The 20989-nt window shown below is 42.1% G+C and overlaps 1 protein-coding gene across 4 annotated transcripts in view; it reads left to right on the plus strand.

Moving 5' to 3' along the window:
• The window catches only part of glra1 (glycine receptor, alpha 1), a 133318-nt gene that overhangs the window by 20351 nt on the left and 91978 nt on the right, over nt 1–20989 (plus strand). For 2 of the 4 annotated variants that reach the window (XM_026185126.1, XM_026185135.1), the window contains exons 2-4: nt 4650–4774; nt 5053–5064; nt 14663–14701. In XM_026185126.1, the coding sequence (XP_026040911.1) occupies nt 4650–4774; nt 5053–5064; nt 14663–14701 (176 nt within the window). The remainder of the gene's footprint in view (nt 1–4649; nt 4775–5052; nt 5065–14662; nt 14702–20989) is intronic. The other 2 variants (XM_026185144.1, XM_026185152.1) reach the window with 1 other exon arrangement.

Raw genomic sequence — 20989 nt, forward strand, 5'->3', positions numbered from 1 at the left:
TCCTTCTATTGAAATGATGATGGCTATTCTCTTACTGATAAACTTAAAAACTGCAGGGAAAAGGGAAAATGCACAGGACGAATCAACGGTGCTGAACAGACGTGCAGTCACATTTCCAGTGAGATGCACATCAGGTTGCGGGGTATGGTTTCAGAGGGGCTTGCAGTTATGGCGTAGATTTTAGTTTGAAAGCACAAAGCCCCGCGGTTCTGTGTCATGGTCCTGGGTCTTTTGACCCAGCGTTTTAAGTTTGAGTTTATTTTGTTCATTAGGTTATCTAAGTTCATTTGGTTATTAGACTCCTTGTGTTTTCTTCCCCTGTATTTAAGCTTCCCCTCACCCTTCGTGTTTCATGCTGCATGTCTTATGTTATCAAGTTTGTATTATCATGCCTAAGTGTTTCTAGTTCTTATTATTTCCCCCTCGTGTTTCAGCTGTTTCCTCATGTGTCTCCACTTCCCCTAATCACCTGCTGTGTATTTAAGTCCTCTATTTTCAGTGTGTGATTGTCAGGTCGTTCTGTCACAGTCTGGCGAGGGCAGACTGTATGAATTGAAAAAAGGACCCAAAATGCAGACTCCAAGGAACAGGGAACAAAACTTGAATGTTAACAAAAGGTGAGCCGTTTAATATGGCTGGTAGAAAGGGTACAAACAAAGGGCAAGGCAAACTGAAGCAAAATTAACACAAACCTAAACTGGGGAATCTAAACAAACAATAAGAAAAACCTAGACAAGAAACTTGGAAGCATGGCATGGCATGGACAACAGACGACCTGACAATCATACACTGAAAATAGAGGACTTAAATACACAGCAGGTGATTAGGGGAAGTGGGGACACATGAGGAAACAGCTGACTAGGATAGACATAATGATGCACAGGCAAGAGTAAAACTAACCGCATGAGCACAGAACACAAGACCCCTTTTCAAAATAAAACAGGAAACATGCAGACTTAGACACGACAACCAGAACTTGACAACGTAAGACACAGACATGAAACGCATGAAGAGCAGGGGAGATTTAACATGGTTGGAAACACGAGGGGGAAATAATAACTAGAAACACTTAGGCATGATAATACAAACTTGATAACATAAGACATGCAGCATGAAACACGAAGGGTGAGGGGAAGCTTAAATACAGGGGAAGAAAACACAAGGAGTCTAATAACCAAATGAACTTAGATAACCTAATGAACAAAATAAACTCAAACTTAAAACGCTGGGTCAAAAGACCCAGGACCATGACATTCTGCACATCCTTTACTGTTGTCACCTTAATTTCAACTTCATAGTTTATATATCTTTTGTGTATTATATCAGGGATATTTTTATATTCAAGCTATTTACTTTAACTGTAGTACTTTAACTTGTTTGCTTTTTTTGTCATGGAGCAACAGTGACCACATAATTTCCTCTGGGATTAATAAAGTATTCTGATTATGACGTTCAGTAGTTAACCCCTTTACTGTCATGACAGGTGCTAGAAAAATGCTTACATGCTTTTATCTACTTTCTTAGGGACACTGACATGGAAGAAAGTGTATTTGTAGAATTTAATTAAACTAATTACACTTAAAAAAATCCAAAAAATATGAATGAGAATGAAGAACAGAAACTAATAGTTACCCAGTCCTCATTCAGTCCTCATTGCTGATTAATTCATCGACTCATTAGGACAAAGCTGGCACGGTGAAAGGTTTTCAGAGTTCTTCTCATGTCTTCCTGGATAACAAAGCTCATCGTGGAGCTGCGGTCAGATGAAGTGGGTCAGCTCAGCAGCGTATTTATAGCTCGGATCGCACTGCTGTCCGTGCTGTCTCTGGACCCAGCAGGAAATGATGCAATGAAATACAAACTGTACTACAAGTGGCCACTAATGCACCTCCACTGTCGGGCCACGGGTCAGTTCAGAGTCACTGTCAGTTCGCTTTCTATCCAACTGAAGCAGCCAAGCATTTAATTCCAAATTCAGAGGCGTGCATTACCACAGGGTTCAAACAGGCTGTGGCACAGGAACTAAAAGCCACATCAATAACTAATAATCAGCTCGGAGTCACGACAGCTGGAACAGCTGCAGAAGCTTGCATTTGGTGCTCAGATCTGAAATATCCAAAGTTTTGGAGATATGTTGTTTTATAAAGTAAGGATGTTTGGGAAGGCTTCAACAGTGGGAAACAGATTTTTCCTCATCCTAATAGATTTTTGGAATCTATTAGGATGTAATTGTGATTTTTTTACATGTACGAGTTTCAGATAGTCCTATTCTAAATACAGATTTTTTTTCCAGGTGAGAAGCTCATTACCTTACACTATAAATTACCCTGAGACAACTGTTCTGTTGGTTTGATGCCATATAAATTGAAGTGAGATTTTGCAGACTGACTCACGATGGTCTGTGCCTCTCAGTTCATCCTCTGCCTCCCTTTAAATCCAGCTTTCCTCTGATTGGCCTCCTCTTGCAAACAGAGGTTTGAACAGCAGTGTGTTCACAGAACTTTGTGTCTGATAATCATATGAAGAGATTTTACTGCAGCCTGCAGCTTTTTGTACCAGTGCCTGAGGCAACTGTTTTTTTATTTTTTTATTTGATGCTATATAGATAAAATTGAATTGAACTGAACTTGTACAGACGCTGACCTCATCATTAGAAATTTCCTCACTACCATTATGAGAGAACTAATATGACAGAAAATAACAGAAAGCGTAATAGGCCCCTTGTTGTTTAGCTTTAAGCTCTGAGTTAGGAATGCTCCCCTGCAGTAAAATGCTGAGTATATTTTCAGGCCTCGCAGTGGGAAGTTTAATGACTTGGACTTTTTGCCACATTTGTAGGTAACGAACACAGCTCATCTTCATTTCAATAAATGCAGGAGCGTTTATGTCCCAAGCTGCACTGACATTTACTATATCTGTCAAGACCAATATTTTCAGCTGGGTCACCACAGTGATCCTCATGGCAACAGGAGAGCCGCTTGGTGCCTGTTTGTCTTTCTTTGATGTGCCGTAGCTGTTCGCTTTGGTTTTTAGCGCAGTCCATCATCGTCTGTGTGTTCAGCGTTATTGACTGTTTGCTCTGGACTCGTTGTATGTCTGTGGGCTCAAGGCTGTGCTGGGGATTTGGCATTATGCAGAGAGCATCTAATGAGCATGATGAGCTTAATAAGGTAAAGAACTGAACTGCAAAATCAATGGGAGCTGGTTAAGTGAATCACAGCATTTGAGTAACAACTTCATGAAAAGAATAAGCATGTTTCTTGTAGCCAGGCGTTAAAGTCACAGACTGTAAAGTTTTAATTAGTCAGTTTTTAATTAAAATAGATAAAACGAAATGAAATCAAATGAGGATAAATTTAATTTGATTTGAATCTGTGGTGTGGACGGGAGCTGCTTTATGCCAGCAGGGAAAACCTCCAGAGGACCAAAGGTGATTTTTAAGATATTTGATTTAATCATTTATTAGTGTGAACCAACTCTTTGTTAAAATGAACAACAACAACAAAGAATCTGGCTGTCAGCTTTTTCTCACACGGGTACATTGTTTTTATAGATTAGAATCACAAATGAACGTGTTTTGTTACCAAATTTGTTTAAACTAGAGTAAAAGATGTGCTCTCAGGCCATCAACAGCTCAGACTTACATGTGAGTACGTACGCTGTGGCTTTTCGTACACTTCAGCCATGCTCTGGTTCTTTCGTCAGATTTCCTTGTAACACATGACAGCCTGTGTTCATGACCCGTGATGGCTGCTTTTCATCTGTGTTTGAGAAACATCATGTTTGGGTGAAAGTGCACCAACCTGTGATTTTAGCTCTGTAATTCTTTTATGGTGATGTGGTCATTGAAATGAGGAAATGAGGTTCACTTAAAGTCTATTGAGCTTGGAAAGAAAAGCGTCCGGACTACTGTAAATTTCTTGAAGACATTTCATCTGAGAAGCTTCTTCAGTTGTTAGAGCAACTGGTGGAGAATCCCAGATTTTAAGCATTTTGGACGGAGAAGACAGATGGTTTGAAAGAGGAGTGAAAGAAGCCATTTATCTCCACTGTGAATGACCATCATTGAACAGAGGGCTTATGACACTGACTCTCTGCCATTTATAATCCAGTTTTGAGATCTCTTCCCAGATGCCTTAATGCCCACTCACACCCTGGGGCATTTGACCTCTGTAAATTACATGATAGGGTGGGACTAGGCTTCACTATGGATTCACCCGTAACTTGGTTGATTGTGACCTACACCCGTTTTCACACCTTGGCTCATGTAGAGGTAGAGGATCAATCCATGACCCTCTTGGGGGGGACATTCCCATAGGGCTTAAAATCTGGGACTCTCCACCATTTGCTCTTGGAACTGAAGGAGCTTCTCAGATGAAATGTCTTCAAGCAACTTAAAGAAGTCCAGATGCCTTACTTTCCAAGCTCCTTAGACTACGATGACCTGGATGACTAAGAACCTTCACAGACATGTCTGCCAGTAAAAGGTTTGAATGGCGGGGTTTATGTAATCTTTGGGGTTAATCAGGTCTTTTTTGGATCATTTACATGAAACGTAATTGTTTGTTTGTAACACTGCCAGGCTGCATAAATCTGTTGGGATCCACCATTCCTCTCTTGCTGACCATGTCTACCTTTCTCTCTTCTAGCTTGGCAGCATCCAAAGAAGCTGCAGCGAGGAAAGCTGCCTCCCCGATGCCACCGTCCGAATTTCTGGACAAGCTCATGGGCAAGGTTTCGGGGTACGATGCCAGAATCCGACCAAATTTTAAAGGTAGGCGTTGCCACCAAGACTCAGTCGGATAAAACAGGAATGTAGCCAAACGTACCCTGAAAAGACCTGCGCTGTGTCTGCATTTTATTACCTTCTCTAAATGCCTGTTTAGCCAAGAATGTCACCAAAGATAAGGTTTGTATTTATTAGCTTAACTGAAAAAAGGAAAATAACATGTTTAGACATCGATGTTGCTGAAACTTTGTTGCTGTATATTTAATCACTTCAATGTTTTTGTCTGTTCTCAATTTGTCGATCTCTGTATTTGCCCTTTGCAGTGTGGAACAAAGGTAATTCTTCCCACGGCTCAGTTTAGGTGTCAGACCCCAAACTCCCTCCCCCCACCTTTTTTTCCCCTAACACAAGTCCAGCCTTGCACTTTTACCCACAATCATATGGTAAGATGACAAAATCCCCAGTAAGGACTAAGCTAGTTGGCTACATTCCTTGGTATCCACACAGTATCCTGAGTGCTTGTTTTGGTGGTCAAGGTAATGTGCCTCTCTCCCATGAGTGTGCTGCTGACCATGATTTCATGATGATGATGATGACGATATAGTTTTAAGTGACCTCCCTGAATGGAAGCCCCCATAAAGACACATGTCAGAGGTTTCTGCTTTAAACTTCTTGCATTAGGAACACAGACTGGACATGAGAGAACTGGGGCAGCCCTCCGTATCCACCAAAGTCTATGACTAATGCAATGGGTTAAAAATACATTTACAGCATCTTTAAGCATCTGAACAGACAGACAAACTGACTGACATTTAAGCCTTGCTGCATGTTTAAAACTGCCAGAACTGAGATTTTATAAAGTGGATGTGAGAAATTTCTAATGTCTTCCGTTAGGTTTGTTGGGTCATGTGTACAAAATATTGGTACCCCGGTGATATTCCAGCTTTTATCAACACGTCTTCCTTAAGTATTAACCTTTAATCACCTGTTACAACATGTGCCTTACTTGTTTTTTTTATATACGGCTGCCAAAGCATTGCTATCCTTGGCACCTTGCAGTCCAGACAGTAAATCTTGTCCTACTGTCGTCACTTAAAGGATGAAGATTGGTTCAAATGTTAGTGAGAGGTACGCTCAGTTCCCCTCCAAGTCTGATCAGAAGCAGATCAGTGGGATGTGTAAGGAGTTTGAGTCTTACCTGGCAGCAGTTTGGTCTGCAGGAGGTTTAACATGAACCTCAAAAGCACACGGGAACCCATCACCCAATCACCGCACGTTTTAGGCGCTGTCCAAGTTTTAGTGAAAAGTGAACCTTTTCAGGTTATTATCAAGATTTGCCAAACCATTAATTAATAATTATAAATATCTAAATGGCCGTTACACTTGGCTCAATTTGATCTGATCTGTTTCATGTAAAATGGTTGTGATCAGATCAGTGTGTGTGTGTGTGTGTGTGTGTGTGTGTGTGTGTGTGTGTGTGTGTATACAGAGCTTCACAAATGTATGAGACCATCTGTCAAATATTTTAGAAATGTAAAATAAAAATAACTAAAACTCATTTTTACTGTTCATCGATGCAAAATAATAATGTGCTTCACTGCTTTTTCATAAAACTGTAAACTTTAAAATTCATGGATAAGATATTACATGATTATATTTTTAATTAAAGAGCATTCTGCTGGATTAACGAGAAACATTAAAAAACAGGAAGCTCTCAGAGAGCTTCCCCTCTGAGGCGGCTCTCATTTTTTTCTTTCTTCTTTTTAAACATACTTTAATAAACCCACTGAAACACATTTTAATGTACCCTACTAAAATATTTGTATATTTTTTTATTTAAATGAATATAGTACATGTGTAGTATTTATTTCATGATTTATTCATATTTTAAATGTTTTGTAATAAACACCAAGTGTATTTTGGTTTATAATAAAAATTTATTAATAAGATAAAGCATCGTCCTAGTATAGGAATTGTGGTTATGACCTGTTAGATGAAAAATATACATAAAAAATACCTAATAAAACAAACGTTTCCAACACAAACAAGATCGACATTGAAAAGATGGGAGTAAGAAACATAGTTTTAAATATCTCCATAAATCATTATTATAACTTTGACCTTCACATCAGTTTGTTGACCTTGAAGGAGAGGTCAGAGGTCAAATGTGACGTGACGTCTTAAACCTTTAGATGTTAAGATGAGAATATTTTAAGTTATTGGACTTTTTGTTAGTTTCCCACCAATAAATCATGAAGCTGACCTTGAAAATGTGTTTTTTAACATGAGACTTTATCCGAATTCATTCTAGACAGAAACACAAAAACGCTGCGACACACAGAACCTGCCTGGTCCATTCAGGTCAGCCGTGGCATAAACCACTAATTTGTTGGTGGTCTAATATATTTGTTAAGCACTCTGCTTGTGTGTGTGTGTGTAATATAGTAAGTGGCATGTTACCTGCTGGGGTAGAAAGAAGGTTCGCCTTCGTCTTTTCAATAACCTGAAAAGATTTCTGCCGTTCACTTCTCACCCAGATGTTTTCTGGGATCTCTGGCGGTGATCAAACCTGGAGGGATGACGTACATTACCTAACGCTGCCTGCGTCAGGTCAGCATGCGATGCTATTTGTCTGCTGCTCTGCATCTGCCCATCGTCTCTAAATCAAAAACAGGTGAAATTTAAAGGTGTTGCTAATATTTTGTACACTGAGCACACAGGTACACAGAATGTGCACAAGTGAATCACAGCTTTGTTTCTGAATGCTGCCATGGAGCTTCTCTCTTCTTCTGTTTTTTCTTTGCTGAGCCCATAATGGTACAACCCATTATATGGTGAGCAGGATATCTCGGTTCACGCAGGACAGGGTTGAGAGGAGCGGAGGGTTTTCGCTGTGACTAAGTGCGCATTATTAAACCTGCCTTGGCTACAGAATGGCCGACCTGCCGAGGGTTTGCTCAGGTGTTTGTCGCGAGCCGATTTTGGAGATCATTTCTGTTTTTTTAATTTGATTTCTCCTCAGCTCTGCTCAGCAACACTCCCGCGCGATTTACTGAAGCTAGCACTGCACTGACCTTTACAAATCAGGATTTAAACAGGCATGTGTGGCAGTTATTTGAATTTATAGCTTTAATCTTTTTTTCCTTCTTCTAATGCGATGTAATAAATTTTTTTAATGCAGATGAAATTACTCTCCGGCGCTGTGCCGCACACGCACAGAATAATAAGAGTCCCAATGTCCCCTGTAACACAGACACGTTTATTTAAATGAGCTCAGATGTCAGATACTTTCTGTTTTGGGGTAAATTTGTAACGAACGCAGATCTGTAATGAAGATACGTATGGACGAGGAGGAGGAGCCCATCTTTTATATAATGTGCTCAGCTAATTGTGTCAGGGGCCATCGTTAGCAGACAGCCCGACATGAACTTCCAGATTCTGTCATGGTTGTCAGGTCGACAGAGTAACACAGCGTGATCTCTCCGACTTGCTCATTCATGCAGTCTTTTGTGTGTAAGTGTGTGTGTTTGTGTGCGTCCCCTACCAGCCGACTACACCCCTGCATTAATCACACCCATGAAATAAACAGCTTGACAGCTCGGCGGCCTCGTAAACTCGGGGGGAAAGAAACAACAACAAAAAAAATGTACTTGCACAGTAGGGGAGTCAGGCAGGGAGCAAAAAAAGGAAGAACTAGAATAGCATGGGGGTATTATAATAAAAATAATCATCACCATAACATGCTAAGTGGGAACACTTTAATAAGTGACGTGTCTGTAATGATGTGGCATTCAGCACACGGATCGCTCGAACGTGTTTCCTTAGAAGCTTTTTAAGGAAGGGATCCTTCAACTAGCATGCTTGTCAGCTGCTGTAGTGGAAACGTCACCGTCACCTGTGCACATTCTCCAACACGGTGAAGACACCCTGATAACTGTGTATTACCCTGAGAACACACTGGGCGCGTCACACAGTTTCATTTTGTCTTTTGCACAATTTCCAATTTAGACTAGAACAAAGTTGTTGTTTTTTTTAACTAAAACCAGCAGAAGTGAACACATGCAGAGCCGCACAGCTACGAAACAAGCTGCCCGAGGAAGTCGGGTCAGTGCCTGGGGCAACTATGGCTCAGGAAGCAGAGTGGGGTGGCCACCATTTGAAAGGTCAGTGGTTCAAACCCCGGGACCATCCAGGTGACATCAGGCGGTCAACACAGTGAACCCCAAACTGGCCCTGAAGCATCCATCAGAGCGAGAGTGAGAAGGATTTGTGTGGTGCAGAATGGATGGATGAGCCTTGTAGTGTGAAGCACTTGGAGTGGAAACACACTAGATTTAGCTTCACTGTTGTATTATTTATATGAATCCATTTTGGTGTCTTTTTTTAATATTGACCTGCTTTTCAAATATCTTTTTGTTTCTTGTTGTGTACCACCGTTATTTTACTGGATGGAACGCCTCCCACGTGCTGTTTGAGATATTCTGTCTACAGTAAAACTGATATCTATTTTATGATGGGGAACATAGCAAATGTAAATCTAAATTCACAACAAACTGAGTGTATTGTACTCTGGATGGCGTTACCTTAGTCTCCAGTAACACTGTGAGGAACCCCAGGATATGTCCTTCAGTGCACATATTAAACAAATATGTAGGACTGGTTTCTTCCATTTGTGCAATATCTCTAAAATGAGAAACATCCTGTCTCAGAGTGACGCTGAAAAACTAGTTCATGCATTTATTACTTCCAGGCTGGACTACTGTAATTTCTTAGTATTTACAGGGATTAAAAAAAGAGAGATTTATCTTCCCTTCGTTGACCTTGCTGATCTTGGTTGTTTCCAGAAATACATTTAAATTCCTTCTCACGTGCAAAGTCCTGAAAGCATCATATCCCCTCCTAGTACACTATCACCCCATTAGTGCACTTCACTCTCACACTTCAGGCTTACTTGTTGTTCCTAGAGTATTTAAAAGTAGAACGGGAGGGAGAGCCTTCAGTTTTCAGGCCCCAGGAACCAGCTTCCAGTTTGGATTCAGGAGACAGACACTATCTCTACTTTAAAGATTAGGCTTCAAACCTTCTTTTTTGCTAATGCACATAGTTAGGGCTGGATCAGGTGACCCTCAATCCTCCCTTAGTTATGCTGCAAAAGGCGTAGGCTGCTGGGGAATTCCCATGATGCACTGGGTGTTTCTTCTTCATTCACCACTGCTGCATGTCATAAATAGTTTCTTTCTTGTTTTTTTGTTTGTGAGCTCCCCGTGCTCCTCTTTTTCCCTCCTACACATCATACATGCTCATCCAATTAGCACCAGCCCTGCTAATTTTGCCACAGTAGATGGAGGGCGGGAGGGGACAGGATGGGGAAGTGATGAGATCTGCCCCAGGCTATGACTATGGCAGCACGAGAAGAAATCCCAGTGATCCGGTGCAGGGGTCCAGTGTATGATTTAGTTTAGTTCGTCTGCTGGAGAGAGGAGAGCAAGCACTCGTGACACATTCAGGACGAGCTGTTTATAATCCATGACTTCATCCTACGTTCATTTCTCTTTTCCTGCTTTCTCAGTTTTTACAGTGTTTCATCCAAACCTCACATCTGTCTTTGCCTTTTCGTTATTTCTGTCTGCTGCTTATAGCTGCGTTCTTAATTTTTGCTTCCTTATTAGTTTCCTTGCTCATCACACATCATTTGGTCTTATTTATTTCTGCATAGTGATCAGATCTTTTATTTTATTCTCTTATATTTTAATCTTCATTTTTCTTCCCTCTTCCTTTTATTTTCCTCATCTCTTCCTGCATATCCATTTTCCTTATCGGTGGTTGAAAGACAAGTTCATTATTAAAGAAATTGTCCCCTATTTATCTGTTTAGCCCTCCTTTATTTTAGCATCTGTCTCTTGAAACATTTGGTCAGGTGAGCAGGTAGCAGGTGAGGTCATGCAGGAGGTTTTTTTACTTCCTCAGACAGCAGCACCGAGTCCTTCTGATGCACTACTCCGGTAATGAATGGCCACACAGCGCTGTGGAGATAAAGGAGTGTGTATGAGAGGGAGAGATGGGGGGTTAGCGAGGGAACCAATGAGGGAGAGGAGGGTTTGTGTAATTCTTCTTGTGTCCAAGTGTGTGTCTTCGTGCACGCTTGATGAATGGTGCCGACTACAACTGTGACTCTCCTCTCCCTCTCCGCCATAACCTTGTCCTTCCTCATCACTCAAGCCGAGCAGCAGCAAGGCCAATGACTCGGACCAAGCTCCTGGTTTCAGGCTCGACCTGAACAGGCTACTGGCGAACCAAACTCCCCACCCTCCGACTCCCCCGTGTTTGCAAGGCAGGGCTTTTTGCCTGAGAAGACACTAAGTGTGTCACCAGCTTTAAAATCTGTGCTTCAGTAGGTTTTCATCTTCTGCACTCTTGAGCGGCCCCGTTGTTGCTTCATAGCTCGTGTTTGCTCCTTGAAACAGTCCTTTTATTTTGTTTGGCAAAGCTCCCTCCTCCTGATATCAAAGACCTCTCACTGAAAAATCATCACTGCGTCACTTTGCTTCGGTGGACCTGAGTAAATATGCACAGGGGACGAGAGATTCTTTTCCTTCTCCTCCTCACTTTGTCCTTGCACAGCTGGAGGAGCTGTTGCTGCACAAAGCTACACAACTCTTTGCTTCTCTTGTGTTGTGCGACTCCCTCCTCCTCCTTCTCTCCTTGCTGGAGTTGAACGTGCCGAGGCGGGACTTTAGTTATTAGCTGTCGGAGCTTGACGTTCATTTGGTGTTATCAGCACTTGTTTAATGGCTACTTAATGGGATTAATGGGCATAAGGTAATGAGCGTAGGATGGAGGAATGGCTGCGGGTGGGGGGTGGGGGGGGGAATGGATGGGAGAGCAAGTGGGGGGAGAGAAAGACAAAGTGAAAGACACAAGTTGGAGGGATTTGCCCACGATGGGAGATTAGGAAGAAGTGCAGGTGGCAGAAGTGAAATGCAGGGTGTCGCACTGCACACAGAACAGATTTGTGCTCGCTTAGAGCTGGAACTCTGATGCTAACACAGTTCCCAGTGGACCCAGTGTTCCTCAGTTATGTATTACACTTGCAGCAGTCTTGAATAAGCAGCTCTGGGATGCAAACTACAATATCTACACCCTCCTCTTTTTTTCTCAACTCTACAAGGATGCAAGCGCTGAAATCTGCTCGGGTGAGTGGGCATTCTCGCCCAGAGGAAGGTCTTGTGGCTCTCTTAGTATTCAAGGTAACGGCCCTCTCCTTTCCAAGCCAGGAAATTTGGATGAGGGATATATTGCAAGGAGAGAGGAACTTTAATGTCGTCACAGAGGTGACTCTCCCCAGAGTTATGACAAAAATATTGATCACAGTTGAGCGTCTAGCAGGAGGAGGCAGAACGGCAAGGGCAGCAAAGAGAGGAATATTGAATAGGATGGTGAGGGCACCAAAACGGACGAGAGGAGTCTAAGAGGTGGAGGAAAGAGGCGAATGAGAGTGGTCGGATTAATTTCTGCAGTCAAAAGTTTAAATCTGTTCATTATCGTGAGCCGAACAGGAAATGATCAAGCTGGCAATTAGAGCACTGTCAAATGAGCCATGTTGTCGAAATGAATGAATTCCTCTCCTCTTCTGTTTGCTTTAAATAGCTCACATTATTATTGTTTCCTTTTGATCCTCAGATAGCAAAAACCTTCTTTAGCTTTAGGCTGCACACAGCCACTCTGAGATGTGTAAAAGGAGTCGATGGGTACATTACTCTGTCTTCCTCCCTCTGCAGTCCACCGGTCCGTGGCTAATAAGTTTATAAGGAGGGGAATACTGCCTTATAAAGGGCCATTCGGTCCTCCTGCGCCGTCGCACCTCTAATTACTAGCCAGAGGAAAAAAGGTTTAAGCCCACCAAATCCATTTAAATAGCCTGATGGAGAGGTTGGCGTGTAATTGTTCACTTCCCCCACACAATCAGGCCACGGGCTGCTGTTCTCGGGCTTTACGTGGCAGATGCGTCCAACATTCGGCTGATGGAGGGACCCTGGGGTATAAGTAGAGAGAAAAGCATTCGGGGAAAACCCTGTATTTGTCTGACAAAGCATCTTTGCTTCGAACGCAGAGGCGAGCTTTTTTCTTTTCCTCTGGTTTCATTTCTGTACCTTTGCTGCAAAGCCAGGAGAATTGATTGTGCACGGTGCTAGTAATTAGCTTGCGTTACGAGATCCCCTCTGCTGGCAAAGCAAAAGTCCAAAAAACCAAAGCTGCTGTGGTATTAATGCCAGGATCAGGTGATGTTCGACGGGCCGCCTGGCCGCGAGGCTAAGCCCAGGCTTAGTCCTGACACGGAGAGACTGTCGTGCACAGAGGAGGGAGGAAAAATTGCCTTTGGTGGATTCGGGCAGATTATAGAGTTTAAGTCACCTGTCTACAACAGTTCATGGTCATGACGAATACTTTCCATCTATCTTAGAAGCCGTTTCCCTTTTTTTTCAGGCTGACAGTGACAGATTACAATATCGCTTGCAGACTTCTACTGGGTGTAGTTCCCATCCTTCACATTGGCAGTTGTCAAGTACAGCAAAGCAGGATGTGCCCGGTTTTCTCAGTTCAGTGCAGTTCGAAGACAAAATAGGACATCGATCAACAAACATGAGTTACGAAAGGAAGACAGTCTCCTCGGCGTGTATCGATAGGACGCATTGTTGGCCTCTGTTCATAATTCTGAGTAACTGGAAGAGAAAATTTTAATAGCTTGAAATGAAATGTGTTTGCTGTTGAGTGCATGAGAACCGTTTAATACCTGAAGGTCGACTCTGACGTTATGTCTGATTTGGAAGTCTTTGATTTGCAGAAAATTAGACGGCTTGGTGTTAAATCACAGTTTAGCCGGCAGCTGTGAGCATGTGCTGATGAAGAAAATCTCTACTTTGTTTCCTTTCTTAAACTTTTTTAGACCAATCCGATGAGCCACTGACGTTCAGTGGCACATCGGGCTAAGTCTTTATCTTTCCAAGGGCGAATGGGGGAAAGATCTCGGAGCAATGAATCGTTCGGCTTTAACTTCTGATTCCTTGACATTAGCGGGTTGGCATTTTTCCACTATCAATCAGCCTTGTGCAGACTAAAAGTTCTCTTTCTCAGCTACGATATAATGTGGCCCGTTTGTGAGAGGCTGTTACTTTCTTGGGGGGTTGAAGTAGGACCTTTTGTCATCCAGATGGGCTCCATTTCAGCCAAATGACTTCATATTAATAGGAAGAATTGGAATTACATCTAAGATTGGTGATCATTTATCCATTCCTTTAGGGTTAGTGCCATTTCTGTTGCCAGTCGAAATATCGATGGGGACGGAGAATCGGCTGCTTTGTTTCATTCGAGTTGTTGTGAAATGTGTAAGTCACCATCTACCTGTTGCCCAAAATTACCGAGGTCAAAACCGTCAAGATAAGGGAAAAATCTAAATGAAGCCAGTTTGACATGTAGTCTTTGCACCTCCCCGCCCTCCTCCTCTTCCTCCTCTTTCTCTCTGGCCTCTTGCATCTCCTGTAGTGCATTTTGCTAGTTTTACTTCAGCTCCTCTTGACAGAACTGCATTGCAACTCTCCTCCTCTTCATCTCAGCGCATCGCCTCTCCTGTCCTGCCCGCTGCAGTATGGCAGTAGATTGTTTCTCTACAGTCTCATGCATCCCTCCTTCCTGCTATTGCCTTCACAGTATGTTGCCCCCCTCCTCCCGCCCCTCCCCAAGTCTCCCCCGCTGCCACACACTCACCCCGGCCGAGTGTTGGCAGAGTGTTGCGACACCATAGATAATCGAGCCTTGCTGTCTTGTTCGCTCCTTGATAGACAACGCGGTTGTTTTCCTTAACGAGGACAAACAACGTGTAGTTGGTAACGTGTTGTTAGTATATGCTGTGTTTAATTCTCATCTTTTTTTTATTAGACCCCAAAGGCTCCAAAAATGAAGCTACTCACAAGAAAGGTACTTTCCCTTTTCCTGTTTCTTTTTCCCTTTTTTCTACTTTCTACTTCTGCTCTTCCCTCACCAACGTTTGTGATCATTTGTCTTTAATGCAACGACGAGGCATTTTCCAGATGTTGACACCATTAGGAACATGAGGGAAATGCTTTTTGGTTAAACTGTGGAGATGTTTTGCTGGAGGTTTTATCAGAAAATGTCTAGAAATAACTAAGAAAACTGCATTTCAGTATATTTAAAATATTTTAGGCGTGCACTTTTGACCTGACAGATGTTTTTCCTTTAGTGTCAGCCATGATTGTTTGCAGACGGTTGTGTCTGGCAATAGAAAACCTTTTTTTCCTCCCTGACACAGACAAATGTAGACACTTTGGTGATCACACCAGCAAACCTGTCCTTCTCCTAGTGTTTGGCTTTAAGTAAACTGCATTCATCACAGCACTATAAGAACAGTTTGTACTAAATGACAAAGACATGGAGCCACTCAAAAAATGGACTTTGTCTGAGACAGGAAAACTGCCAGTTTTTAATATTATGTGAGCTTTCAACCTTGTGTTTTCATATCAGTGAACTTGATGTTCTGGTTCATTCAGAGATACAAAACCAGCATTAAAATTTCACACAGAACATTTTTAAAGTGTTTTTCCAAACTCAGCTATAAGAATGATTTATTTTTGTCATCCTTGTGACTCATTTAATGGCACATGTAGTGGTGTGTAGCACTGTTGTATTCTACCCGCCATCCTTATGTAATGCAGGAATGTGCAGTACTGCACAGCAGCCTGTGTCCTGGTAATTTTCTGCCATTATGTTGTTTTTACAGAGGTTTATGTAAATTGTAAAATTCATTATCAGAAAAACAGTTCCTTCATTTTACAGATTTTTTATTGTGTACCTTTAGTGTGCAGGAAATAAAAAGTAAAATGAAGTCTAGAGTAGAGCACGGACTACAACAGCTTTGTAACCTTTCTCCCCGTTTGCCCTGCGTTAAAGGATCGCTCTCATCTCATTTGTCCTCCTAGCTGAAGATGCTAATTCTGGTAGCACAGCAGGCCCTTTAACACAGTGGCTCCTGTCAGTTGTAACTAATATCTGCGTGGCCCTAATTTGCATGCACAGACTCTAAGCGGTGATAGAGAGCCCCATACACAATCCGCTCACAGGGTCCGTCCTACAAATTACTGCTGCAGGACTTTCCAGACAATTACAGTTGGCGATGGAGCAAACAGCAGAGGTTACGCACTGGGTAATCTTATTTCTCGATGCTGCCAGACGGAGTCTGCAGAGTGCAGCGCAGGTTAAAGAAACGTCATTATTTTCAGTTGGATATTCCTGATCGCTATAGCAACAAGACCGAGGAAATAAGGCCGAGGTACTATTCCTCCAAAAAGTTAACCGGCCATCTAACGATGAGCGCGGCAAAAAACGACCTCGGCAGTGGACAGTAGATGCGATCCTCTTGCGTCTGATTTCTCTGGGTGAATAACGCCATTGAGAGAGACGCCGTTTGCAGACTAAAGACCCCAATTACCTCCTCCCAGTACTGTCAGCGTCACAGGAGACAGCGTTTATATTAGCAGGCAGCAGCCTGTCTGCCTCCGGGCTGCTGAGATGCATAACTTACACTCTGGCTTGGTGCTAAAAATAAATAAAATGAATATATAAAAGTGCAGAGCTGATAAGAAATCATTTCTCTTTTTATTGTTCAAATAGCAGGAGAAAAATTCCAGTTCACAGACGTGCTGGACAGGAAATCAAAGAATGTAGGTTGGACGTTAACGTGGGTCCGAGCTGCAGTCATATATTAATGTCTTATTCATGCTGCAGATGCTTCGTTTGTAATTTTTGTGAGTCAGCCATGAGCTGCTTGCCCACTTCAGTCTCTAGATGATGGGATTTCCCCCTTTTTGGACCCACAGACCCTCCTCCACCTGTAGGTTATCCTTCATTTTAATCGCTAATCAACATAAAGCACGGTCATGTAGCAGACCTACAGCAGTGCTGTGAAGACATGTCGTGCATTTTTGCTACAAAGGCGTATGTAGCGGTGATATTTTTGGCTGCAGACAGAATTGGTGGAAATGTCAGTTTTAGAAGAAAAATGATTAATGTCAAAGCGAGAGGGGAATATTAGAAGAAGAAAGGGATAGGATTGGAAGAATATGTCAGAGAAAAAATTAAATTATTTAGAAAGAGACACAAAATAATAAGTAGTAAAATAATATGATAGTAGGAGTGGACAGACTAAATGAAAGGAGAGCAAAGAGGAGGGAAGGAAAGGATGATTAGAGGAAGAGACAAGAATGCTATAGAAGAGACAGCAAAGAAGGAAGTCTGTGTACAAGGTGATGACGGCAGAGGAAAGAAGGAGTCTAACAAAGCCGAGCACACGGAGGAGATGGAGGCGGAGGGGAAGACTAGAGACCAGATAGGATGGAGAAAGAGGAGGAAGATGGCGGGTGGTGAGGTTTTACTTCCAGCGTGTTCAGCAGAATCCAGTCAGCAGGTCGGGGCTCGTGCCTCTCCATGGCCACCATCAGATTGGAGGCTCTGCTCTGCTCCTTCTGTTGTGGGATGTTGAGCACATATTTCACAGGAGCCACCTCCTTGCAGATACTTTATGCAGATTACTGTTAGGCCAGGTTCTGGGCTCTCCGTCCTCCCACAGATTCAGTCCGTCTCCGCAGATTTACGTCCATGCGAGGACGGCTCGTAATATGATTGCACAGTGCTTCAGAGAGGTGACACTTTAATGTGACGACTGCAGGTCGGAGCATATTGCGGTTATTTAACTTTTTTATTGAGGGCAAAAAATTGCTGCTATGTAGATTTATGCTTATCCGAGTGGCCTGTCTTATGAAGAACACCTTTCTAATGTGATTGCACAGTGCTGCAGAAAGCCAACGCTGCAGAATGATTACTGCAGGCTGGAGCACAGCACATCGTTTTACTGAACGTAAAGCTGAATATCCCCCTACACACAGTCGTTCCCATTCATGTGGCCTATTTTAAATAGTATGGCATCACTGCACTGTGGTTTACAAAGAACATTTTAACTGCAGGGCTTTCCAAAACCACACGAATCACGAGTGCTTTGATCAAAATGACTAAAGATTCGTTTCACGGTTACAAAAGTTTTCTTTACGAGTCAGAAATTCTTTTAATGCTTTAAATCCATGTTAACTTTCCGAAGAACAACATACAGACATGTATATTTGTGTGAAGCACTGAAAGTCTTATAAAGCAGACTATTGAAGTGTTGTATGATTTATTATCCCCATGTGAGGAAACAAAGAAGAACTTTGGCGTCTCCTTCTGTGGCCAAAGCAGCTCGTTTAATCTCTATTTAATATATTACCAGCTCCTGTGTTTGGTGTTCTGGGGTCATTTGAATGAAAGTAATTTCAGACTTTGCAGGAATTTAGAGTAACTTATTCACGCTGCCCAAATAAAAGTATCAAAGTATTTCACAACAAAAGCACCAGAGAAGAAAGCCTCAGATGATGAACATGAAGGACTAAAGCATTTTCTCTGTCACAGGCACTCATGTGAGAGCTCATATTATAGTTAATTACACACATAAATCACGTAAAATTAACCCTAACTCTTTGTATATATTTTCACATATATTTCATAATTTTCTATCCAAGTATTAACATTAAGTAGTGAAAATATGCTTTTTTGGGTTTTTTTACTGCAGTTAAAACAATAAAAAAGAGTCAAAACATTTCTTTGATTTTAATGTTAACACAACGGCCTCTGTCTTTAATCCACACAGAAATAAAAAAAACCACAATCTTAGTAAAACGTTCTGAATATGAAGAAAAAACGTTTTAAAGGTGAAGCCGTGTTCACAGCGATGGAAAAGTGTTTTTTAATAAAACTGAATCGACCTGTTTTAACAGAGTGTGTGTGTGTGTGTGTGTGTTTGTGTGCGCGCGCGTGCGCTTGTGTGTGTCCACTAATCTCAAATGACTATCTACATTTCCCTCAAGATGATTAAAAGTGTCGAGCTAACGGCAGCACATCACGACACGCCATTAAATCACACGCCAATTTATTGAGGAGATGACCATCTCTGTCTTACACGCACGCACGCACACACACACACACACACACACTCTGCAAACACTCCATCTGCATGAGGGCAGCAAACAGGAAAGATCACACACAGAACACACACAGGAACTAAAACACACACATCGCTGCTCACATTTTTATTTTCCTCCCTTTTTTAATCTCTTTCACATTTCCATTGCTACCTCTCACTAATCCATTGATATAAAGCCCGAGTCACCTCGTCTCCGTCGCCATTGCAGACCTGCTATTGATTTCTGTCTCCCTGCGGGCAGCCGGCTGCCAGCCTGTCATGTTCTCCTGTCAGTCAAAAGCTGGCAAAGAAAGCCCTGAAAGGTCCAGCGACTCATTTATTGCAGACTTAATTCACTGTCTGCCTATAATTAGACAAGGTGATACATTTTTTGGTAAAGCAATTAATGTCACATTTGGAGTGGGTCCCCCTGAAATCAGAGCGCTGTTAGGTGTGGAGGTGTTTCTCCTCCTCCTTTTAAGACGGCTCCTGCATGAACTTTCTTCTTCAGGCGTCTTTGAGGTCGTCTTCAGCTGTGTGTCAAAGTGTGCAGCAGCCTCTTTCATTTGAATGAGGTCGTTAAATCAATGCAGCGCGGATGTTGCAGAGAAATCCAGTGAACGAGGATGACAGGCTAACAGGACATCGTTTTGGTTTTATAATATATCCTCTAATGATTTCTGGGTGTTTGATCAAAAAAAAAGAAGGCTTTCTGCAGTGATTACAAAAGCATCGGCATATTTCTGTGTACATAGTTCTTATTGCTCTACAAACTCTACTTTCCAACACACTGGTGCTCCCCCCTGTGCTGACTGCAGGACGTCACCGGTGACTCAAATGTTCAGAGGACAGACTCCAGGAGTGTGACTGAAATCATGGTCAGGCTCTGAACAATAGCGGCTACTGAAGATGAAGCATCCGGTGCTCTTCCAGCAAACGCAAACTATCAAACTCAGTGGCTGCTTTTCATCTTTGGAAAGGCCAGCCTCCTACATAATTTACAACAACTGGCATTTCAAAACGTGACGTCATTACTCAGGAAGCACCTACATTCACTCATAATGAAGAAAAAAGTATTTCAGCAAACTTTACCCATGAAAACGGATTAATTTAAACCCAATAAGATTCAATAATGTTTCATTAATTTCTCCTTTACATAGCATTGAGGTCAAGTATGAGTCTTACTGATTTCATCCCAAACTGCGTCAGTGTCTGCCCTTTGTGCAGTCACTTTATTAAAATCACATATTGGTATTTTATGCTGCATTTCAACAAATGACCCAAAATAGCAGAGATTATGTTCAAGTGAGGAGGATGGAGGGGTTAGCACAATATATTTCCCTGAGGCCACTGTGCTTATTTAATCATTTACAGTGAAACACAGCAATGGTCAAGAAGTTCTTCCAGCCTCTACCAGCTATCATCCCCAAAATATATCCCACCTCTGAGACTCTGACGCCGCTAGCTGATCATTTTCTAGCAGACAGAAAAAACTTTAATGTGCTTGTTCAATATCAGATTTGAACTCGTTAAGTGTAATTATTTAGATCACAGATTTAACACAACCACACAAAAAATAAAAAGAACAAGTGAAACGTCCACACACAGCAGCTTTGAAGAAATGAAAGCCGTCGACTCGTCTCTGACCACAGCGTCCTTTTTTCTTATGACCTCATCCCACAAGAAGCTCCTCAAACATGAAAATGACACAGAGGTGTCAAGAAGATCAAAATGTGACACCTGACTGAAAACCAGATTTATGAATTGGCGCAAATTAAGCACAACAGCCAAAAACATCAGGGTGACTGACTGAAGGGTCACTGCAGGGTCTGAGCATCCACCTGCACCGACTACGCACCTGTCCTGAGAACCTCTCCCCCGTTATTCCGAATAAATAAGTGCTTCCAGCAGCAATAACACACACGCGTTGTCCTGCACAAACGTTTTGTGCAATTTCACAATTTCTCAATTATTAGACTGGATAAACCTTAGTTTATCCAGTCTAATAAATGACTGGATAAATATAGAATGATATCTATATATATTTTCCTTTTTATGGGCGTGTGTTATAAAACACACATTCATCATATTATGCATTTGTAATCAGGTGGCCTGATTACAAATGCATAATATTTGCAATCAGGTCACCTGTTCAGTCACAAAACTGATGCCGTGCCACTTTACTCATTTCCAACAGCAGC

This window comes from Astatotilapia calliptera, chromosome 2, assembly GCF_900246225.1.
Source record: "Astatotilapia calliptera chromosome 2, fAstCal1.2, whole genome shotgun sequence".
Lineage (NCBI taxonomy): Eukaryota > Metazoa > Chordata > Actinopteri > Cichliformes > Cichlidae > Astatotilapia > Astatotilapia calliptera.